At 38.0% G+C, this 23,040-nt stretch overlaps 1 protein-coding gene across 3 annotated transcripts in view; it reads left to right on the plus strand.

Moving 5' to 3' along the window:
• Positions 1–23,040, plus strand: part of plxnb2b (plexin b2b) — a 467,166-nt gene that overhangs the window by 307,827 nt on the left and 136,299 nt on the right. For all 3 annotated transcript variants that reach the window (XM_057836746.1, XM_057836745.1, XM_057836747.1), the window contains one exon: positions 20,337–21,454. In XM_057836746.1, coding sequence (XP_057692729.1) covers positions 20,339–21,454 — 1,116 coding nt within the window. In that variant the 5' untranslated portion in view covers positions 20,337–20,338. The remainder of the gene's footprint in view (positions 1–20,336; positions 21,455–23,040) is intronic.

The following is a 23,040-nucleotide window of genomic DNA, read 5'->3' on the forward strand; positions in this document are numbered from 1 at the left end:
TAACAAAAACCAGACCGGCTCATTGTGTTGCTTGTAATAGCTGTCACATACTTGAGGTTGTCATTCTTTGCTGATGGATGAGCTGTCCTTGAAATGCTGTTTCACAAAAGGTGATTTTATTTTATTTTTGGTCTGACACAAACATACTTGGAAGTTTTTTTTTCTTGTAAATGCTAAGAGGTAAAGAGTGTATTTTGAATTTGATAAGCAACAGACCTCCTTAAAACCAGTTAAATTCCCTTGTTTTCAATGTAAATCTTACTAGAAATAAGGGAAATTACCTGCCAGTGCTTCAAGTAAATTTTACTCAGATTTCTTGAGAAAGGAAAAATAGCATTAAGCTAAATAGCTTTCTTTAAGCTGAAAATAAGCTTGACAGGCTTATTTCAAGTGAAAAATTTGTATATTTAATCTTAAGAAAAGCTTTAAACACTCATTTGAAGGAACATTTTGTGTATAGTACGCAAAAATAACTTATACTCTAAATCTTAAAAAAGACTCAATCAACTTATATCAAGCAACGAATCAAGTACAGTGGTGCCTCAACATACGATCACTTCGACACACGATCTTTTCGACATCCGACGTAAAATTTGACTCGCCATTTGTTTCTACATCCGACGACATGCTCGAAATACGATGGCACGACAGCACCGCAGACGGACGCACGGCAAATGTTCTTGTGAGAGAAATCAACACAGGTTTCAAAAAGGTTGGTACAGGTGGTCAAACAAGGAAAACAAGGCTTACCATTGAAATGAAGATGCAAATTATAGAAAAATATGAGCGTGGGGTGCGCATCCGTGAACTGGCTCAACAATACATCTCCACGGTCCTCCTCCGACCACCGTTCGCCAGTCTTTAAAAGTTAAAATGACAATTATAGTGGTGCAATGATTAATCGATTAAGTCGAGTATTCGATTAGAAAAAATGATTCGAATTAAATTTTGCTGCTTCGAGTATTCGTTTAAAGTGACGTTCTAATGGTTTATTTTGAAAGTGTTTGCATTTAGTATTATTGATTTGGGTGGGTACACTGCCCTCGAGTATGCCTCATTTCACATGGCTGAATCGAGCTGCTCCATGTTAAGACCAACATAAGCCAAATTTTTGTTTGAGCGACATTTTTTAATGCATTCGTAATTTATTTTATAGGTGTATTTAGCCGTTTTTTGTGGGAATATGTGTCTGAACCTTTATTTTAGTGTATTGTAGGTAAGGCAAGGCAAGGCAAATGTATTTATATAGCACAATTCAACACAAGGCAATTCAAAGTGCTTTACATCACATGAAGATCATAAAAATGACATTAAAATCAATGGAATGTAAAAACAAAGACAATCAAAATAGAAAGTAGAATTATACATAAAAATCGCATTTAATCACGAATAGAATAAAAATAATAATAATAATATATTTAAAAAATATTTTTTTTTAAACCTTAGCGGTTTATAGCATTTAAGCTAGCGGAATTTTGCCATGTAAGTTAGCCAATTGTTCTTAGTGTACTTTTTCATGCCGTTTAAGGCTCAGCTTAGGTATTTTAATTTTTCATGTCCCTTATCCGATTACTCGATTATTTGAACAAACTACTTCATCGATTAATCGACTACTAAAATAATCGATAGCTGCAGCCCTACAATTATCATTGTGGTAACATCGCTAAAGAAATAGCCAGCTTCGTCAGGTTTTTATCATTTATTTCAGAACTTATACAACACACAAACGCCTCCTGAACGCCAAAGTTGACAGTGTTCTCGTGAAAACATTGAAAGCGAAAGTAACTCTCAACCGCTCCCTCTCTCTGTCACGTCAGCCACGCGGTGCGTTCAGGTACAGAAAAAAACATCCGTCACATTAGACCCCGATTCGTTACACGATTACAGGAATTTTTATCATTAATATATTATTATACCTACTTGTATTTCTAATTTATTTGTTTTGCCATGTGTAATTGCCATTTGTAATACTACCAGCAGTATTTATTAATCATTTAGTGTAGGTTTTTGGACTGTGGAATGAATTAATGGGATTATAATGCATTCTTATGGGAAATTCCTGCTCGACATACGACCATATCGACTTACAAATAAGGTCCTGGAACGAATTAACTTCATATATGTAGAGGTACCACTGTATATTCAATAATTAAAAAAAAAAAAAAAAAAGCATAAAACACTTACTCGAAGCAAAATGTTGCTTACAACAAGCAAAAAATACTAACTCTAAGCATCAAATCTAGGAAATTAAACCTCGAAAAGCTTAAATCACTCATTCAAAGCATCAAAACAACTCAGATAAATCATGATAGCACTTGTTTTCACAACTTGTTTTCTAAGATTAAAATGTTTTGTTACTTGTTTTATCATAAAAATCAATACCGTTCTGAGGTTTGAGATGAACTCTGTCAATAAGTAATTTATTCAAGTTATATTACAGTGTTTCTTACTCAGGAGGGGAGGGGTAAATCTGTCAGAAATGGTCTTAATTTATGAATAGATATTGTTCAGAACATTATTTGAAAGCAATTTTTTCTTGATTTAGGTGAAGATTACCAACTTTGATAATATCAATAAAACAAATAGTCATCTTTATTTAAAGTAAGTGAAATAATTTTATACATTAATCTGTTAACTAGACTTTAACACCCAAAAGAAGATGGAGAAAATTATTTGACTAGAGGCAAACTGAGCGTCCATGATATCCCCCGCCTCTCGCCTCTTTACTTTTTCGAGAGAACCCTTTTCTCTCAGCGAGGCGAGTAGTTTTTTTTTATTTTTTTTAAGCCCCAATAGTCATTGAATATAACGGCATTAACACAACATACCTCACAGTATCTTATTTTTTTACTTTATTTTATTAATATGACATGTAATACATGTTTTAGGACGGTTATATTGAGATTTGGGGGGGAACTAGGGGTACTTAAACGGTTAATTCCGACTTACGCGGAAATTTGGGTTACATCGCCAGCCTGGGAACGTAACTCGTTCATAACACAGGGACTACCTGTAGTGCTTTTAGTGTCAAATTCGCCTCTTGTAGCACATTTCGCCGGTGTAGAACATTTTGGCAGAACACCAGTTCATCCTGTCATAAATACAACCTCTCCTCTTTTTTTTTTTTTTTTTAACATGGGGAAAAAAATAGCACGTATATTAGTTTTGTTGTTGTTGTTGTATAATTAAAAAGAAATTTAAACAGCAATCCGATTAACAAAATCACTTTTTCATGATTGCCACCACAGTCCAAATAAACAGAAATAAATGCAAATAATCGAGCGTCTAAAAAGTCCTGTATAAGTGGTTTGCTTTTACGAGGCCGTCACATAAACGTCCCTTTAATGTACTTCTTGGCTTTTTCGCCTAGCGACAGCATCTCTCATACTGCCAACTCAACATTTTTTCCTTAATGAAAGCATAAAAACAAAACAATCGCTCACATTTCAACCCTGGATAGGCACAGACTGTGATTTTATTGCTCAATTTGGATGTTGATGAAATGTTTTAAAACATCATAACAGATTCATGCTGGGGCGGAGAACCCTCTGGAGATGTTAGGGATCTAACTACACTATAAAACAAGTCAAATACGCTTGCTGTTGGTTGTAAATGGAACACGGGCGAATGTATGCAGAGTGGTAACCGACCTTTGTGTTCACCTCTGCCTGTGCAAACAGCGGCGAGGGCGGCCTCCGCAGAAAGCTGGCAGTCAGCTGCTGCACCAGAACATGATGTCTGTGTTTTAAAGAGCTCATCTTTTCTCTCTTTTTGTTTTTAAGAGGACTCTATGCACTTCTGGCAGTATCATTTCTAATGCAGCCGAATTTGGAACAGATCCAAGGTTTTTTAAGTGGGCTTTATTGCATTTTGAGAGCAAGCGAGTTGCCTCGCTACCAGACACACTTAAGGGATCGCTTTGGAGTTTTGTATCAGTTTATTACAAAACTAAAAGAAAAATGTACTGAGACGATGGCTTATTCATTCCAACAGTTTTTTGACACCGGAAAAGTTTAAAACTATTTTGAGAAAAACTTTCGAACGTAGCCTTTGAAAATGCATGCATCAATTCTAAACATAATTCCTAAGGTCATATTCATAGCACATTATCTTTAAAGACCAGAGGAATATAAAATAAAATGTAATTTTACCCTTTAACACTGGACGTGTCGGCGGGGACAGGTTTACGCATATCATCATTGAAGCCTTTTCACGCTGTAATTATGTCACCCACGCCCACAGGTTGGTCTCATTTGAAAGTGCGGAAGATGAGGTCCATGCCCGTTTTTACTTGAAGTCAATCAGCCAGGTAAAACGGAAGATAATTTAATTAGAGTTTTATAGTTTTATTGCCCTCATAAATAAACATTAAAACGCTGCATGGACCATGTGTTTTTGTCCATATTTCCATCATTTCTTGTCCTTTTTCAAAACCGAAAGCACCACGAAAGACTACATATCCCAGGAGCCATTGTGAGCTCACGAAGGACGAATGTAATTTGAACATTTTTATTACATTGCCGAGCGAGGCGCCACCTAAGTAGCGAGAGACGACTGGTTGGATTTAGCGAGCGACTTTGAAACGTGCGGAAGAAATCGAAAACTAAATTTTGTGCAAGCAAAATGCATTATTCCATCAACTCAAGGAAGAGGATGGGCCAGATTTGTCGTTAATTTCTTCGGATGACAGCAGTTCTCAAACGGCAGAAGAGTGGGCTGTGTGATTTAGCCCTGTGTCCTGTTCAAGGGTAAACTGAGTGGCATGGCTGAAAAAATTGAACTGAACTAGTTTATTGTCAATATATTTGAAAATACTTTTTCAATGTTATATTTCATTTTGTTTTTCACTCTCGATCTTTTCCATTTTTTTGCCTTGATTGTATATATATATATATATATATATATATATATATATATATATAATATATATATGATAACGTGATGGGTGCAATACCTAAACTCACAACATCCTCCAAATCCTTTTTGTGTTAGATGATATATTTATATATATTCACTATTTTACACTGTTGGTCTAGTGTTGGGGTCGTTGTCCACGACCGGACCACAGCACACCTCTCTACGGACCCACAGCTAGACGAAAAAATACTTTTTTTCAACATTTATCATTTGTATGAATTGCCGATCTATCGCTATGCGCTACTATTCTATCGTTAAAGTCCGTTTCATTATCTTCCATGTTCCCACTTCTGTTGTCATATCTATGACAACAATGAGCTGATTGGCTGAGACAGCCTGCATGGATGCGGTGATTGGCTGAGAGAGCCTGCATGTTGCTAGCTAATGTGGACGGCCATCAGCAGTGCCAAAAACGAGTCGCACCCGGCACTTTGCAATCTGTTTGTTTACATGCCACCAGTAGAAGACTGAATCTAACAAAATGGCATACTCAAAATTGACCAAGAGAACAAAAGTGCGCAACAAAAATCGTCGTTTCAATGAGGAATGGAAAGACAAATATGCGTCCATTTTACCAACTGCAAGTACCAAACCTATGACCTCAATATGCTTAAAGACAGTTGCTCTGATAAAAAGTGAAAATGTGAAACGCCATTGTGTTAAAGAGCACAGCACTTTTGAAGATAAGCTTCCTCCTAAATCAGAATTGAGAGGGCAAGAAATTAACAGGTTGAAGCAGTCTTATCAAGAGTCAAGCAAGGTTATTGTTAAATCTATGACACAACAACAAATTGCAACAGAGAGTGGGGGTGGGGTGGGGTGGGGTGGGGTGGCTCAGTGGTAGAGTAGTTGTCCCCCAACCCAGAGGTTGTGGGTTCGATTCTTCGCCCTGATGAACTTGCCTTGCAACCTTTCGCCACATTTCAGGCTTCAAACATAAAGATATAAAATTTTTATTTTTTGTCAAGAATCAACAACAAGTGGGACACAATCGTGAAGTGGAACAAAATTTATTGGATAATTTAAACTTTTTTAACAAATAAAAAACTGAAAAGTGGGGCGTGCAATATTATTCGGCCCCCTTGCGTTAATACTTTGTAGCGCCACCTTTTGCTCCAATTACAGCTGCAAGTCGCTTGGGGTATGTTTCTATCAGTTTTGCACATCGAGAGACTGACATTCTTGCCCATTCTTCCTTGCAAAACAGCTCGAGCTCAGTGAGGTTGGATGGAGAGTGTTTGTGAACAGCAGTCTTCAGCTCTTTCCACAGATTCTCGATTGGATTCAGGTCTGGACTTTGACTTGGCCATTCTAACACCTGGATATGTTTATTTTTGAACCATTCCATTGTAGATTTGGCTTTATGTTTTGGATCATTGTCCTGTTGGAAGATAAATCACCGTCCCAGTCTCAGGTCTTGCGCAGATACCAACAGGTTTTCTTCCAGAATGTTCCTGTATTTGGCTGCATCCATCTTCCCGTCAATTTTAACCATCTTCCCTGTCCCTGCTGAAGAAAAGCAGGCCCAAACCATGATGCTGCCACCACCATGTTTGACAGTGGGGATGGTGTGTTCAGGGTGATGAGCTGTGTTGCTTTTACGCCAAACATATCGTTTTGCATTGTGGCCAAAAAGTTCAATTTTGGTTTCATCTTCCACATGTTTGGTGTGTCTCCCAGGTGGCTTGTGGCAAACTTTAAACGAGACTTTTTATGGAAATCTTTGAGAAATGGCTTTCTTCTTGCCACTCTTCCATAAAGGCCAGATTTGTGCAGTGTACGACTGATTGTTGTCCTATGGACAGACTCTCCCACCTCAGCTGTAGATTTCTGCAGTTCATCCAGAGTGATCATGGGCCTCTTGGCTGCATCTCTGATCAGTTTTCTCCTTGTTTGAGAAGAAAGTTTGGAAGGACGGCCGGGTCTTGGTAGATTTGCAGTGGTCTGATGCTCCTTCCATTTCAATATGATGGCTTGCACAGTGCTCCTTGAGATGTTTAAAGCTTGGGAAATCTTTTTGTATCCAAATCCGGCTTTAAACTTCTCCACAACAGTATCTCGGACCTGCCTGGTGTGTTCCTTGGTTTTCATAATGCTCTCTGCACTTTAAACAGAACCCTGAGACTATCACAGAGCAGGTGCATTTATACGGAGACTTGATTACACACAGGTGGATTCTATTTATCATCATCGGTCATTTAGGACAACATTGGATCATTCAGAGATCCTCACTGAACTTCTGGAGTGAGTTTGCTGCACTGAAAGTAAAGGGGCCGAATAATATTCCACGCCCCACTTTTCAGTTTTTTATTTGTTAAAAAAGTTTAAATTATCCAATAAATGTTGTTCCACTTCACGATTGTGTCCCACTTGTTGTTGATTCTTGACAAAAAAATTAAATTTCATATCTTTATGTTTGAAGCCTGAAATGTGGCGAAAGGTTGCAAGATTCAAGGGGGCCGAATACTTTTGCAAGGCACAGTAACACCATTTAACACCATTTACCAGAGTGTCGTGGGTGTTGGCCAAACATAAGAAGCCGTTCTCTGATGGAGAAATAATAAAAGAGTGTATGACTGAAGTGATGACAGCAATGTTCAAAGGGAAAGAAGATGAGGAAAATGACAACAAAGATCTTTGACCATAGTATGTAGAACAAAACGCCTGTGACTCTACCTGCTGTTTTTTTAAATTAATAAATATAAACCTATTTAATCTAATTTTTTTCTCTTGAATGTTTATCCTAACAAGTTGAAATAAATATTATCAAGCTCAAAACGTTTCGTTGAGCATGTTTGGTTGACAAATTTTGACAAAGGATTTTGGGATTTTTCTGTCTTTTTGGGTCCAAAATGTTAATTATAATTGGTCAGTGAAGAAAACAACAGTTTGGACATGAAGGTTATGGTGTCCTGAAAAAAGGGACCAAACCAGTCCTTTCTGAACAAATTTTTCTTTGAAATATAAAGGCACCATCAAAGGCATGCAAATTCGGACAAAATAGGCCCAGGTGTTAAAGGGTTAATAATGTATTGACAAAATATATAAACTAACGTTTAAGCATTCGATGCTGAGTATCTAACTGAATTTGGGTTAGAGGAATACTTATATATGAGGGGTGGCCACCCCTGGGTACCTCACGATACGATTTGCTATACAGAGCTCGCGATAACAATGATCTCACGATATGGTGATAAAACAATTATCGATACATTGGTCAGAAAATGATTCTAGGATATTCTACAAAACAGCTAATAAACAGGAAACAGAAGCACTTTTCATTCTTGTGCTGTGAATTGGAATGATTTTATCACTACTAGACGTCCGAGCTGTTTGAACTGGGCAGCAAATGCCATCCCTCCCACTTGCAATGAGTTGGATGTCTATGGCCGTCAGGGGCAGCTAATGCCAGGCAACGAGTTCATTTGGGAGCATTTCATGTCATTTCATGTTTTTCAGTCACGTCGTTTTCCTTTTAGGGCCTTTACGGGCCATATCCTGTTGATTTGGGGCATTTACAGATCACTTCCTGTTGGTTTTGGGTTACTGAAAAGGAAATTACTCAAGAATATCCCCAAATGAATAGGAAGTGACTCCAAATCAAAAGGAAGGCACTTTTAAATGCACTAAAATGAACAGGAAGTGACTTGTAAGTGCCTACAAAAGACAGGCTGTGAATGCTCTGGTATCAGTCCCGTTGACGGCGCTAGACGTCCAATCCAGTCAAAATGAATTGGATGTCTAGCACCTGGCAGCCAGTGAGCACTTTTCTACTGGAAGATTTCGGTAGCAACCTGTTGGTTACTTACTTACTGTTGGTTTTTTTGTTACACAGTGACACCTTTTTAAAACGATATCTTGATTCTTGGTGGGAGCATATCGATAACCTTTTGGGCTACAAAACCTTTTCGATATATTAGCTCATCCCTATTATAGTATACCGTAATTTCAGACTAAAGTCCACACCTGACTATGTGCAACGCCAATGAAATTTGACGACAAACTGTATTTGTTCATATATAACAGGGGTGCCCAAGTCCGGTCCTCGAGAGCCCCTATCCAGCTTGTTTTCCATGTCTCCCTCCGCCAACACACCTGAATCAAATGATCAGGATCATTATCAGGCTCCTGCAGCGCTTGCTGATGAGCTGATCATTTAATTCAGGTGTGTTAAAGGAGGGAGACATGAAAAACAAGCTGGATAGGGGCTCTCGAGGACCGGACTTGGGCACCCCTGATATACGTATAAGCATTGAGTAGTATTGGACTAAAAGTCGCAGGGTAAAAAGCAGCGGGAGAAAAGTAGGCTCTTATATTCCAAAAATGACTGTATATCTTCATTTATTGGAATATTTTCATTTCATATTGTCTGGTCCATAAATAATTCTCATCTTTCTGGCTCTGAACACCACAATGGATTCGAAATAAAGCAAGATGACCTTTAACTGCGGACTTTCAGTTCCCTTTTTATTTATTTACAAAGTAACTGCTGACAAAAGCGGCAAGATGAATTCTGTAGAAATCCTGGAAATATTATCTGCTCATATTCGACCATTTGCTACTGAACTCATTAGCTGGCACTTCACAATGCAGATGGACAATGAATTGAAGCATGTAGCAAAAGCTATCAATGTGAAAAAGTGGAATCTCATACAATGGGAAAGCCAATCAACTGACCTGAATCCAATTGAACATGTTTTTTACTTGAAGACCAAAGTCAAGGGTAAATGCAACAAGAATAAGTTGAAAGTCATAACATTTTGAGTAGTATCTTGGCGAGTTATTAAGGCTGCAACAACTAATTGATTAAATCGATTAATAAATTAGTTGCCTACTAATTTAATAATCAGTTTTTGCTCCGTTTGGATCCTTGTTTGTGTTGAATGCGAGACTGCGCGCAAATGCCAGTGCTTAGAGCAACAGAAAGAGAGGGAGAGTTCACTGCTGCAATTACTGCTGCTGCTTTTGGGTTGCTGAATTGTCAAAGTGTCTAGAGTTAGATTGTCTTTTGTGTTGCTCGTTCCAGTGTGCCTCCGCCAGAGGTGATTATAGGAAGCCAATTGTATTGTTTGTATTCGTTATTGATGAGATGTTACTACGTAGCACGGAACGCTAAGCTAGTTAGTGATTATGCTGATTATTGTCTTTAACTGTCTTAAGTGTCCGTTGGTATTGTGTTTTGGAGAAGCATATTGGCACTTGAGTTATTGTTAGATAGTATAGTTGTCTCATTTCTTTTTATAACGAAACCACACAAGTAACCACTTCATATAACAGCTTAGAGTCTACTTTCAACTAGGGCTCTCAAAATGATCACGTTAACGGGCGGTAATTAATTTTTTAAATTAATCACGTTAAAATATTTGATGCAATTAACGCACATGCCCAGCTCAAACAGATTATAATGACAGCAGTGTAATGTCCGCTTGTGACTTGTTGTTTGGTGTATGGCGCCCTCTGCTGGCGCATGGGTCCAAATGATTTTATGGCTTTCAGCTCAACGAGTGAGCATGGTGTAATTATTGACATCAACAATGGCGAGCTACTAGTTTATTTTTTGATTGAAAATTTTACAAATTTTAATAAAACGAAAACATAGAGAGGGGTTTTAATATAAAATTTCTTTAAGTTGTACTAACATTTATCTTTTAAGAACTACAAGTCTTTCTATCAATGGATCGCTTTAAGACAATGTTAATAATGTTTATGCCATCTTGTTGATTTATTGTTATAATAAACAAATACAGTACTTATGTACCGTATGTTGACTGTATATATCTGTCTTGTCTTATCTTTCCATTCCAACAATAATTTACAGAAAAATATGGCAAATTTTATAGATGTTTGAATTGCGATTAATTACGATTAATTAATTTTTAAGCTGTAATTAACTCGATTAAAAAATTTTTAATCGTTTAACAGCCCTACTTTCAACACAAACTCAAACAAAATAGTTATACAAGACTGGGCTATGAAATTGGGTTTAGATTGTATTTAAGAGCAACTGTTTGATATAGAAAACTGATTCATTACAGTTTGCCTCCTGCTTATTCGATTTTGTTGTTTAGTTTGTATAAAGAAATGAGTCATTCAAACAATTTATACCAGCGCTTTGCCCACAAGGAAAAAAAAAAGTATTATTTGAATGAACAGGACTTTTGTCGGATTTGTGTACTGAGAAATTCTTTTAATGTTTTATACTTAAAAATGTGTTAAAAACTAATGTTTTATGTACTTAAAACAGTACAGTTGTACACTTCAGTTGAGTCAGTAGCTGTAATACAATATAAATTTTGAAGGAAATAGTCATCCATTTTATCTTCATTGTTACTTACAACTAGGGCTGCAGCTACCGAATATTTTAGTAATTTATTTTTCAGTAGAATAATCAATCGATTTATCGACTAATCGGATAAAATATTTTTATAGGTAAAGAGCAATTATAAATATGCATGAGAAAACAAGACATTTCACCAAATATTGAACCATTTTTAGACAATCAATTTCTTTATTTTAGATGTACATTGTTGAAAACAGCCAACAATTGCATCTCAGATGTGACTAGAAAAATAACAAATTCACTGCTTTCACTCAAAAAACCCAAGATCTTATCCAAAAAAAAAAACATCTTATTTCTTACCTAAGAAGGACATTATTTTGAGTTTTTGCAGTGTTCAAAAAAAATATATGATACCTGCTGTGTTGGAGCACATTAGGCACCAGGGCTACTTGGTGTTTTATCCACGAATGACCACTGAGCTAAAATTGACAGTTAGCTTTATTATGTTTCATTGTACACTTTCATAACTCTAAAGCGCTGTGTTTCTACATATTAAATAAAGTCTGTATGAAAGACAAGTTAGCCAAGCATCGACAGTAGTGATAATTAGTAGAAACCTAGCCCTAGCAAGGTTTATTAACATTTATTTTATTTAATAGCACTACGTTAACTTAATTTAACTTTGTCCCGAGTATCACTCCTCCACTCTCGGAGTAGACGGGGTGCCTTCGGTGGAGCTGCAGCATTGGAGATGTGCTGTAGTGTTATGCAAGCGCTGTCTTACAGTGAATACAGCAGTATGAAAAAGTATCTGAACCTTTTGGAATTTGTCACATTTCTGCATAAAATCCCCATCAATTGTGATCTGATCTTTGTCAAAATCACACAGATGAAAATACAGTGTCTGCTTGAACTAAAACCACTCAAACATTTCTAGGTTTTCATATTTTAATGAGGGTAGTATGCAAACAATGACAGAAAGCGGTAAAAATAAGTGAACCCTCTGCCTAAATTGACTTCAAAAGCAATTGAAACCATTTTTACCAAACATTTTAAGTCAGGTGTGTGCCCAATCACTGATTAGTGGTTTAAAGCTTCCCTGCCCACTATAAAACACACACCTGGTAAGATATGTCTTGATGAGAAGCATTGTCTGATGTGCATCATGGCTCGGTCAAAAGAGCTGTCTGAAGACCTGCGATCAAGGATTGTTGATTTTTATAAAGCTGGGAAAGGATACAAAACAATCTCTACAAGTCTGGATGTTCATCAATCAACAGTCAGAGATGTTGTCTACAAATGGAGAGAGTTTGGCACTGTTGCTTCACTCCCAAGGAGTAGCCATCCACCAAAGATGATGCCAAGAGTTCAGCGCTAAATTCTCAGAGAGGTAAATAAAGAACCCTAGAGTGTCTGTTAAAGACTTCCAGAAATCACTGGCAAAGCCCAATATCTCTGTGCACCCATCAACTATATGTAAAACTATGGCCAAGAATGTTGTTCATGGGAGGAATCCACGGATAAAGCCACTGCTGTCTAAAAAAACTTTGATGGTCATTTTATGCAGAAATGTGATAAATTGCAAAAGGTTCAGATACTTTTTCATACCACTGTAGATGAAACAGTGTTCGCCTTGGTCTCCAGCTTGAAATGCCTCACACATTTGACATTTTATGAGTTTTTTTGGTGCCTTTCTCTTCGCTTTCGTTGGTTTCCTTGTCATTACCTCTATATTCATGGATGGTTGAAATCAAATATATCTGCAGCCTCTGTCTTCTTCCTGTACACACGTTGACGTGACACGTTGTGCCGCATTAAAAGTAGTACGGGCAAAATGTCATGCTTAGAGCTGGCAAAATTAAGCGTTTCCTCGAGACGGAGAAAATTACTCGATTAATGTTTAAAACCGAGTTACTTGAATTACTCGAGTAATCATTTCAGCTGTCCTTACAACATGCCTAAAACAACTTTAAGTTAAAATGTGAAGGTACCGTATTTTTCGGACTATAAGTCACAGTTTTGTTCATATTTTGGCTGGGGGTGCGACTTATACTCTAGAGCGACTTACAGTATGTGTGAAATTATTAGCACATTATCATATCATTTCACATGTTATTTTAGTGTTTTGGAGTGACACTGATGGTTCTGTAAACTTGTTAGCATGTTCTTTATGCTACAGTTATCTGAAAAACTCTTAATAGCTATGTTACGTTAACTTACCGGCCACGTTCACATTTCGTTGTTCATGCATCATGTAACATTATCATACTGCACATTTAATCGGCATGTTGTTCTCCATTGTATTTTTATTTTAAATTGCCTTTCAAGATGACATATATGTTCTATGTAGGGTTGTTCCGATCATGTTTTTTTGCTCCCGATCCGATCCCGATCGTTTTAGTTTGAGTATCTGCCGATCCCGATATTTCCCGATCCGATTGCTTTGTTTTGCTCCCGATTCAATTCCAATCATTCCCGATCATTTTTCCCGATCATATACATTTTGGCAATGCATTAAGAAAAAAATGAAAAAACTCGGACGAATATATACATTCAACCTATACAGTACATAAGTACTGTATTTGTTTATTATGACAATAAATCCTCAAGATGGCATTTACATTATTAACATTCTTTCTGTGAGAGGGATCCACGGATAGAAAGACTTTTGACTTTGTATATTGTGACTAAATATTGCCATCTAGTGTATTTGTTGAGCTTTCAGTAAATGATACTGCAGCCATTCAACCCAAATGCATGATGGGAAGTGGACCCATGACTGTGCATAGTGCTACCAATTGATATATCTTCTCTGCGTTGGGAAATAACATAAGGGGTTAAGAAAAAGATCAATTGCTACCTTGCTTCCCCACATCGCTTCTCATGATATTTCTAATCGTAGGGAGAGAGATTGTAAGATTTTAGCCTATTAAAAAAAGGCTACAAAGGCTGCCACAATTCACTCTACTCATTTTACGCTGCCTTTTATCTCTCTATATAGGTAAAACGGCGCCATTACAGATTAAGCGCGACATTGCGTGAGTGGGTCGTGCAACACGTGCATTAATTGCGTTAAATATTTAACATGATACGTTTTTAAAAAACTAATTACCGCCGTTATCGGTACCTTAAGCCTAAACTAAAGACTCTGGATGAGTGTATTATGTCTGTAACGTTAAATACGTTTAGAAAACGATTTAATTTAAAAAAATATATATTTATATATACATATATAAATATATATATATATATATATATATATATTTTTTTTTTTTTAAAAGGCATGGCCTATATTTTTTTGCCGATTCCAATATTTTGAAAATGACGTGATCGGGACATCTCTAGTTCTATGTGTTGGATTTTTATCAAGTACGGTAAATGTCCCCCAAAAATGCGCATTACACTGCGGTGCGACCTATATGTTGTTTTTTTCCTCTTCATTGTGCATTTTTGGGCTAGTGCGACTTATACTCAGGTGCAACTTATAGTCCGAAAAATACGCTAATTGAAATAAGTGACAGTTCTCCGATTAATCGTTTAATTAATTGTCTGATTAATCAATAATAAAAATAATCGCTAGTTGCAGCCCTTCAAGTTATCCATTTGTTGGTATGTGCGCGACGGTCCATTACTAGGTGTGTGTACAATTTTTAGTCGATGACTGTAGTTTTTTGCAATTGTTCAGTCGCATTTGACATGTCACTCAGCGTGAAGCAAGCTTTAAAGTTGTTGCCTGTAAACAATCTCCAGCCCAAAACAATGTGGTTCATCAAGTATTATGGTGGTGATTTGATTTGTGACCACAAGAGAGTGAAAAGCAACGGCGCCGGCCAACAAACAGATGAAGCTATATATCATGCCTTGGTGAGTGTTGGAGTTCCAGTTTGTTTCTCCACTGTCAGAAGTAGTTTCAATGAACGAAGTGTCTTTGCCCGTATGAGCGGGAGCAGGTGGTGGAGACTTCTGGCTCCTCGCGGCCTTATTAGCTCCAGGCAATCTTTTATCCCGATAACCTAAATCTACCTAAACAGCCAGTTCACCCATTTTAGAGGGAAATATGTACGCCCTTACTGGTTGAGGGCTACACACATCTTACCGATTTGAATTTGATGGCAGGTTCTATCTTCATTTCAGCGTCTGGCATCATGGATGTAGCTTTTTTTTTTTTTTTTTTTTTTTCCTTTTGCTTACTGCTCACAGCGATGACAAATGGCATTCAACTGAAGTAATCCATGCATGTCACAGTGAACAGCTGTTACATGAACTACTTTTTTTGCCTCAAAACAAAATATTTCTCCAGAAAACAGGTCACAGAGGGGATTATTTATAGTGTAACGGGGTCAACGAGTAGTTTTGTGCGTTGCGTTCTTGTTACAGGTAAAGCAACACCGTCATAACTCTTGTTTGCATTTCTATATTTCAAAAAATATATATCATGTGTTGAGTACTGCCAGAAATTGATAAATTCACTGGCGTGATTTTAAACCTTATCTAGGTTAACATTTGATCGACCGCAAAGTAATTGTGTCAAATTACTACTTAAAACACTCAAACTAAAGAAACAAATGAGCAACCTCCCTACTGTTCTAATAACCTTAGTTATTTCATAAACATTGGGTGCCCTTAACGATGCTGCCGGACCTCCCAGTCAAAATGGACTGGACATATACATTGAGGAGCAGAAATATTTGCACCCCTTGTCATTTTGTAAGTTCACCCACTTAGAAAATAGGTAGAGATCTGAAATATCAATCTTAGATGCAGTTCTATATAACCAAAAAAAAAAAAAAAAATCCGGAATTCACATTGTATGATTTTTCAATAATTTATTTGTAATTTACTGGGGTTCATAAGTACAGTGGGGCAAATAAGTATTTAGTCAACCACCAATTGTGCAAGTTCTCCTCCTTGAAAAGATTAGAGAGGCCTGTAATTGTCAACATGGGCAAACCTCAACCATGAGAAACAGAATGTGGAAAAAAAAAAAAAGAAAATCACATTGTTTGATTTTTAAAGAATTTATTTCCAAATTACAGTGGAAAACAAGTATTTGGTCATCTGCAAAAAAGCAAGATTTCTGGCTGTCAAAGAGGTCTAACGAGGTCTAACGAGGCTCCACTCGTTACCTGTATTAATGGCACCTGTTTTAACCCATTATCGGTATAAAATATACCTGTCCACAACATCAGTCAGTCACACTCCAAACTCCACTATGCCCAAGACCAAAGAGCTGTCGAAGGACACAAGAGACCAAATTGAAGACCTGCACCAGGCTGGGAAGACTGAATCTGCAATAGGTAAAACGCTTGGTGTAAAGAAATCAACTGTGGGAGCAATTATTAGAAAATGGAAGACATACAAGGCCACTGATAATCTCCCTCAATCTGGGGCTCCATGCAAGATCTCACACCGTGGCGTCAAAATGATAACAAGAACGGTGAGCAAAAATCCCAGAACCACACGGGGGGGACCTAGTGAATGACCTACAGAGAGCTGGGACCACAGTAACAAAGGCTACCGTCAGTAACTCAATGCGCCGCCAGGGACTCAAATCCTGCACTGCCAGACTTGTCCCTCTGCTGAAGCCAGTAAACGTCCAGGCCCCTCTGCGGTTCGCTAGTGAGCATTTGGATGATCCAGAAGAGGACTGGGAGAATTTGTTATGGTCAGATGAAACCAAAATAGAACTTTTTGGTAGAAACACAGGTTCCCGTGTTTGGAGGAGAAAGAATACTGAATTGCATCCGAAGAACACCATACCCACTGTGAAGCATGGGAGTGGAAATATCAGGCTGTTTTTCTGCAAAGGGACCAGGACGACTGATCTGTGTAAAGGAAAGAATGAATGGGGCCATGTAGCGAGAGATTTTGAGTGAAAATCTCCTTCCATCAGCAAGGGCATTAAAGATGAGATGTGGCTGGGTCTTTCAGCTTGACAATGATCCCAAACACACAGCCAGGGCAACAAAGGAGTGGCTTCGTAAGAAGCATTTCAAGGTCCTGGAGTGGCCTAACCAGTCTCCAGATCTCAACCCTATAGAAAATCTGTGGTGGGAGTTGAAAGTCCGTGTTGTCCAACGACAGCCCCAAAACATCACTGCTCGAGAGAACAACTGCATGGAGGAAAGGGCCATAATGCCAGCCACAGTGTGTGAAAAGCTTGTGAAGAGTTACAGAAAACGTTTGGCTTCTGTTATTGCCAACAAAGGGTCAATAACAAAGTATTGAGATGAACTTTTGGTATTGACCAAATACTTATTTTCCACCATGATTTGCAAATAAATTCTTTTAAATCAAACAATGTGATTTTCTGGGGGGTTTTCCACATTCTGTCTCTCATGGTTGAGGTTTACCCATGTTGACAATTACAGGCCTCTCTAATATTTTCAAGTGGGAGAACTTGCACAATTAGTGGTTGACCAAATACTTATTTGCCCCACTGTATTTGTACCCCTGCGAAAATCAGTGGTGATATTTAATCCAGAAGCATTTGTTTACAATTAGAGAGGTCAGATGCTTTCTGTAGTTCTTCACCAGGTTTTCACATATGGAAACAGGAATTTTAGACCATTCTTTCACACAAATCTTCTCTAGATCTGTCAGGTTTCGGGGATGTCATTGAGAAACATGAAGTTTCAGCTCCATCCAAAGATTTTCTATTGGATTGAGGTCTGGAGACTGGTTAGGCCACTCAGTAACCTTGATATGCTTTTTACACAGCCACTCCTTGGTCAGCTTGGCTGTGTGCTTTGGATCATTGTCATGTTGGAAAATCCAGCCACGACTCATCTTCAAGTCTCTTACTGAGGGAAGCAGGTTGTTGCTCAAAATCTGACGATACATTCCACCATTCATCCTCCGCTTTATACAGTACAGTCGTCCTGTCCCCCTTTGCCGAAAAGAAGCCCCAAAGTATGAGGTTTCCATCCCCATACTTCACAGCGGGGATGGTGTTCTTGGGATTGTACTCATCCTTCTTTTTCCTCCACACACGACGAGTAAAGTCTGCACCAAAAAGTTCTACTTTGGTCTTTGATCTGACCACATGACTTTCTCCCATGATCATTCTGCATCATTCAGATGCTCCCTGGCAAACTTCAGACGGGCCTTCACATGTACTGGCTTCAACAGGGGAACCATCTAAGCAATGCATGATTTTAAACCATTACACCGTAGTGCTCTACTGACAGTAGCCTTTGAAACTGCATCCAGCTCTCTTCAGGTCATTAACCAGCTCCTGCAGTGTAGTTCTAGGCTGAGCCCTCACTTTTTTCATCATGAGTGATACCCCACGAGGAGAGATTTTACATGGTCAGTCATAAATCAGTCATGTTTAGCCTTTTCCATTTTCTAACAATTGCTGCAACTGTTGATATATTCTGAAGCTGCTTTCCAATTGTCCCGTAGTCTTTTCCAGCTTTGTGGAGTTGAACATTTTTTTCTCTGGTGTCTTTCGAAAGTTCTTTGGTCTTGCCCATGGTAGCAGTTGGATTTTGACTTACTGTGAGGTGCACAGGTGAAAATATTGAGCTCAAAGTGGTGGGGGGCGGGTGGTTACTCATGGGGTAATGGTGGACTTTTTTTAATGTAGACTGACTGATTATGACACTCTCTTTGAGTGTCATAATTATTGCTGGTTCTCAGGGGTACAAATACTTATGAGCCTCAGTAAACTACAAATAAATAATTTTAAAAATCATACAATGTGATTTCTGGATTTTTTTTTTTTAAATATTATTTCTCTATGAGTGGGAACGCATCTATGACTAAAATTTCAGACCTCTACCTATTCTATAAGTGGGTGAACTTTCAAAATCACAAGGGGTTCAAATACTTCAGCTCCTTATTGTTCATTGTAAAACAGTTGGCAGAACTTAAAATTTCAAGTCAACCAGTTTCATTTGAATTTTCAAGTTTTGATGGAAAACGTGAAAAGCCAAGTTAACGCCTTAAACTCAGTTTTAAGTGAAATGAACTTCCGTTAAATAGTTTAAACACAAAATTTACCTAAATTGGTTTGATGTCTATCGCTGTCAATGTCCGCCAAAGACTTAAAAGAATTTTGAAAAAAATTGAGTTATGCCTACTTATAATCTAAAATTAGCATGACTAATCAGTTTTATTTAATCACTATTAGTGGGAGTGAATTAATGGTTAGAAATTTCCCTGAAAAAATGTGACTTTAAAAATACTTAAAATTAGCTACTTGCGTATATGGCAATTTGCTTATTCCAGATCTAATTACTGTATTTTTCTGACTATAATTCACAGTTTTTTTCATAGTTTGGCAGGGGGTGCGATTTATACTCTGGAGCGACTTATGTGTGAAATTATTAACTCAATATTATATCATTTTACATGTTATTTTGTTGTTTTGGAGTGGCACTGATGGTTTGGTAAACTTGTTAGCATGTTCTTTATGCTATAGTTATCTGAATAACTCTTAATAGCTATGTTACGTTAACATACCGGCCACGTTCGCATTTTTTTTTTTGTTCATGCATCATGTAACATTATCATTTGGGTTGGGCATCGAGAATCGAGCATCGATGGGAACCGGTTCTAACACTCCGATGCTCCTGGAATTGTTCGAATTTGTAAAATTTCAATTCCTTGTTTCGGTGCCCTGACCACCGAGCGGAAAAAAATTGTTATAACTAGCCCTGTGAGAAGTTCATTTAATTTTTTTAAAAAAACGTCGAGAAGTTAAGACTTTAATATAAACTATGCAATTTTTTGGACCCTGCATTTTTTTTTTTTCTTTTTGGACCCTCCCTCTTAAAAGAATCGGAATCGGGAATCGTTCGGAACCGGAATCGAAACGTGGAATCGGAATCGGAACTGGAATCGTTCAATTTCAAACGATGCCCAACCCTAATTATCATACTGTACATTTATTCAGCATGTTGTTCTCTATTGTATTTTTATTTTAAATTTCCTTTCAAGATGACATATCTGATCTATTTGTTGGATTTCATCAAGTAAATTTCCCCCAAAAGTCCGGTGCGACATAAATGTTTTTTTTCCTTTTCATTGTATTTTTTGGCTGGTGCGACTTATAGTCCAAAAAATACGATATGCAAAATTTTATTGGTAGTTTTTATGTCTTATTCACATCTTTCATCATTGTCATCCACAGAGATGGCAAGCTGGGTCTCCCTCCTCCTCCTTTTCCTCGCCTGCCAGTCGACATCCGCGTCCCAGGAGGGTCTCTTCGAGTTCATCTCGGACACCCCCATCGTCAACGTGGTCCAGGACCCGCGCACGGGCCGCGTGTACGCGGGGGCCGTCAACGCCATTTACCAGCTGGGGCCATCGCTACGGTTGGAAGCCCGGGCGGAGACGGGCCCCCGAAAGGACTCACGGACGTGCACGCCGCCTGCCTCGGCCTGCCAGGACACCAAGCTCATGCCCAACATTAACAAGCTGCTTCTAGTTCACCCGTCCAACGGCTCGCTTATCGTGTGCGGCAGCCGTTACCGAGGCATTTGCTCGTTGCTCAATCTGTCCAACGTGGAGCAGGAGATGTACTACAGCGACAACAAGGGAGAGAGGACTTACGTTGCCAGCATCGAGGACAACGTCAACGTAGTGGGCGTCATGTCCACTTTCGTCAAGGACCAGAACAAATTCCACGTGTTCCTAGTGGGAAAAGGCTACGGGAGCCTAGACAGCACCAAGATCATCACCACCCGCATTCTGCAGGATTTCCGCGAATGGGTGGTGTTCGAGAGCATCATTGAGGCCTCCACTATACAAACAATGCCCTTCGGGCCAAGGTACCTTCACGACTTCCGGCACGCTTTCGCCGCCGATGGCTTCGTTTACTTCGTCTTTTCCAGAACTCTGGACGGTACCGATAATAATAACGTGACCTTTGTGTCGCGACTGTGTGAGAACGATCACCATTTGTATTCTCACACGGAGCTCCAGCTCAAGTGCGGTCCGGATAACCGCTACAGCAAAGTGCAGGCGGCATACGTGGACTCCCCGGGGAAAGAGCTGAGTCGAGTCATGACAGAATCGGGGATGTACGGGAGGGTCCAGCCTTGGAATAAAGTTCTCTTCATGGTGGCAAGCTCGGAAGATGACCACAGTGATTCAGCTCTTTGCATGTATACTCTCAATGCCATCAACGAGCGATTGGTGGACATCATTACTGCCTGTTACAGCGACTCGGGGAAGATTTCGGGCTTCCCCGCCGTCGACATTCCGTACTCGTCGAAGACTGCCGAATTCTGCACTTCCAAAATTGCGGTGAGGAACATCTTGATTTTTGTTGCTTTTTATTTTTCTAAATTGAGTCGCTTTATTTTTTTCTGCCAATGATTAACTTGATCAAATATGAAAAAGAAATGTACACCTGTAGATTCAAGAAATATTCTCAAAACAATTGAACTTAAAAAAAATCTATATAGCGGAAAAATACTCAGATGACTTGAAGTCCCGCTCTGAGACCCCCTATTTGGCCAAATTTTAAAATTGTTCTATAGGCATGTGTGATCCATCATTGGAAAGCTTAAAATGTCTATTTTCTGGGGGAAGAAAAATTTTGAACAGGAGGGCATTTTTTGACAGCTTAAAAATATAGGTCAAATCAGGTGGATGAAAAATAGACATTTTGAGACCTGTAGAATTTTCTTTAAGTTTCTCGTTTTAAAAAAGGTTTTGGACACCCATCCTGGTATATAATAGATAAAGGGGATCATCTTGAAGTGTTCGTTGTCTACTCAAGTCTTTGATAATCAATATGTATGCACTAAGACATGTGGGTGGATGTACAATAATAAAGGAAATTGGTGTGTGAGTAATTGTAGATTTAATATAGCCCTGTGTTTTATTTTGTAAATAAACATGGCTTTAACGGAGAGTTAGCTGTATAGTTAATGATAGCTTTACTGCATACAGTTTTTGATTTGGCTTTATTTTAAATCTGTGTAAAGAAACGGTAATATAACAAGGGTCGCAATGCAAATTCACAAAAAACAAGGAGTGGTCGAGATTTTCTTTTTCAAATATTTACCCTTTTAAACTTTTTTTCCCCCCATTTTTTCTTTGTTTGGATAGATTATTTATCTAATAGATTGGGGAAATGTGACAGTAACAAAAACCAAAAAATACAATTAAGTGATAGGTATGACGTAGATATCCGTGACCTATTTACAGACACTATTTTTTTCATTGTGATGTAATTTTTTAAAAACTTTATAAAATTATTCACTCGTTTATTTAAGTTTTTTTGGGGGGGGGGGACTAAATATTAGACACCAATTAATGATTCTAAGATAAAAATGATAGACATTTCGAATAATAGATATAATTACTTACGTCCTCTTATGGCTGGGTTGAAACAAAGCGGTTGCGCAGTGTCTGTAAACGAGGGTCTCCAGGGTAAAACGGACAAATTAAAAATAGTCCGGAGGCATAATGCGCTATGAAACTGCTATGGCGTCATATAGACATATTGTTCTACCAAACACAACAGTTCTTTTGGTTTAAAATACAGCAGTTTATTTTAAAGAGGGGTGCGAGAGCGGAAACAGTATAATGAGCCTTGTTTTCCGCCATATACTAGTATAAAATTAAATTGAAATTAGGGTCATTAAGAAAAAAAAATGTATACATTTTGTTTTTTTAAGATGTAAAATAAATTTCTTGTATTTTTTTTATGTATTTTAAAAAGTCACTACAAATTATGAATATTAAAAAAAAAAAAAGGCAATACAGCAGTTTTTGTTAAATCCTGAAAAAGCATCTCAGATTCACAGTGAATAAATTAATGAAGTGATATATTTTTTAAAAGATACATTGATCTAAAATAATTTCAATACACACAAGTCATT

The sequence above is a fragment of the Corythoichthys intestinalis genome, chromosome 5 (assembly GCF_030265065.1).
Source record: "Corythoichthys intestinalis isolate RoL2023-P3 chromosome 5, ASM3026506v1, whole genome shotgun sequence".
NCBI lineage: Eukaryota > Metazoa > Chordata > Actinopteri > Syngnathiformes > Syngnathidae > Corythoichthys > Corythoichthys intestinalis.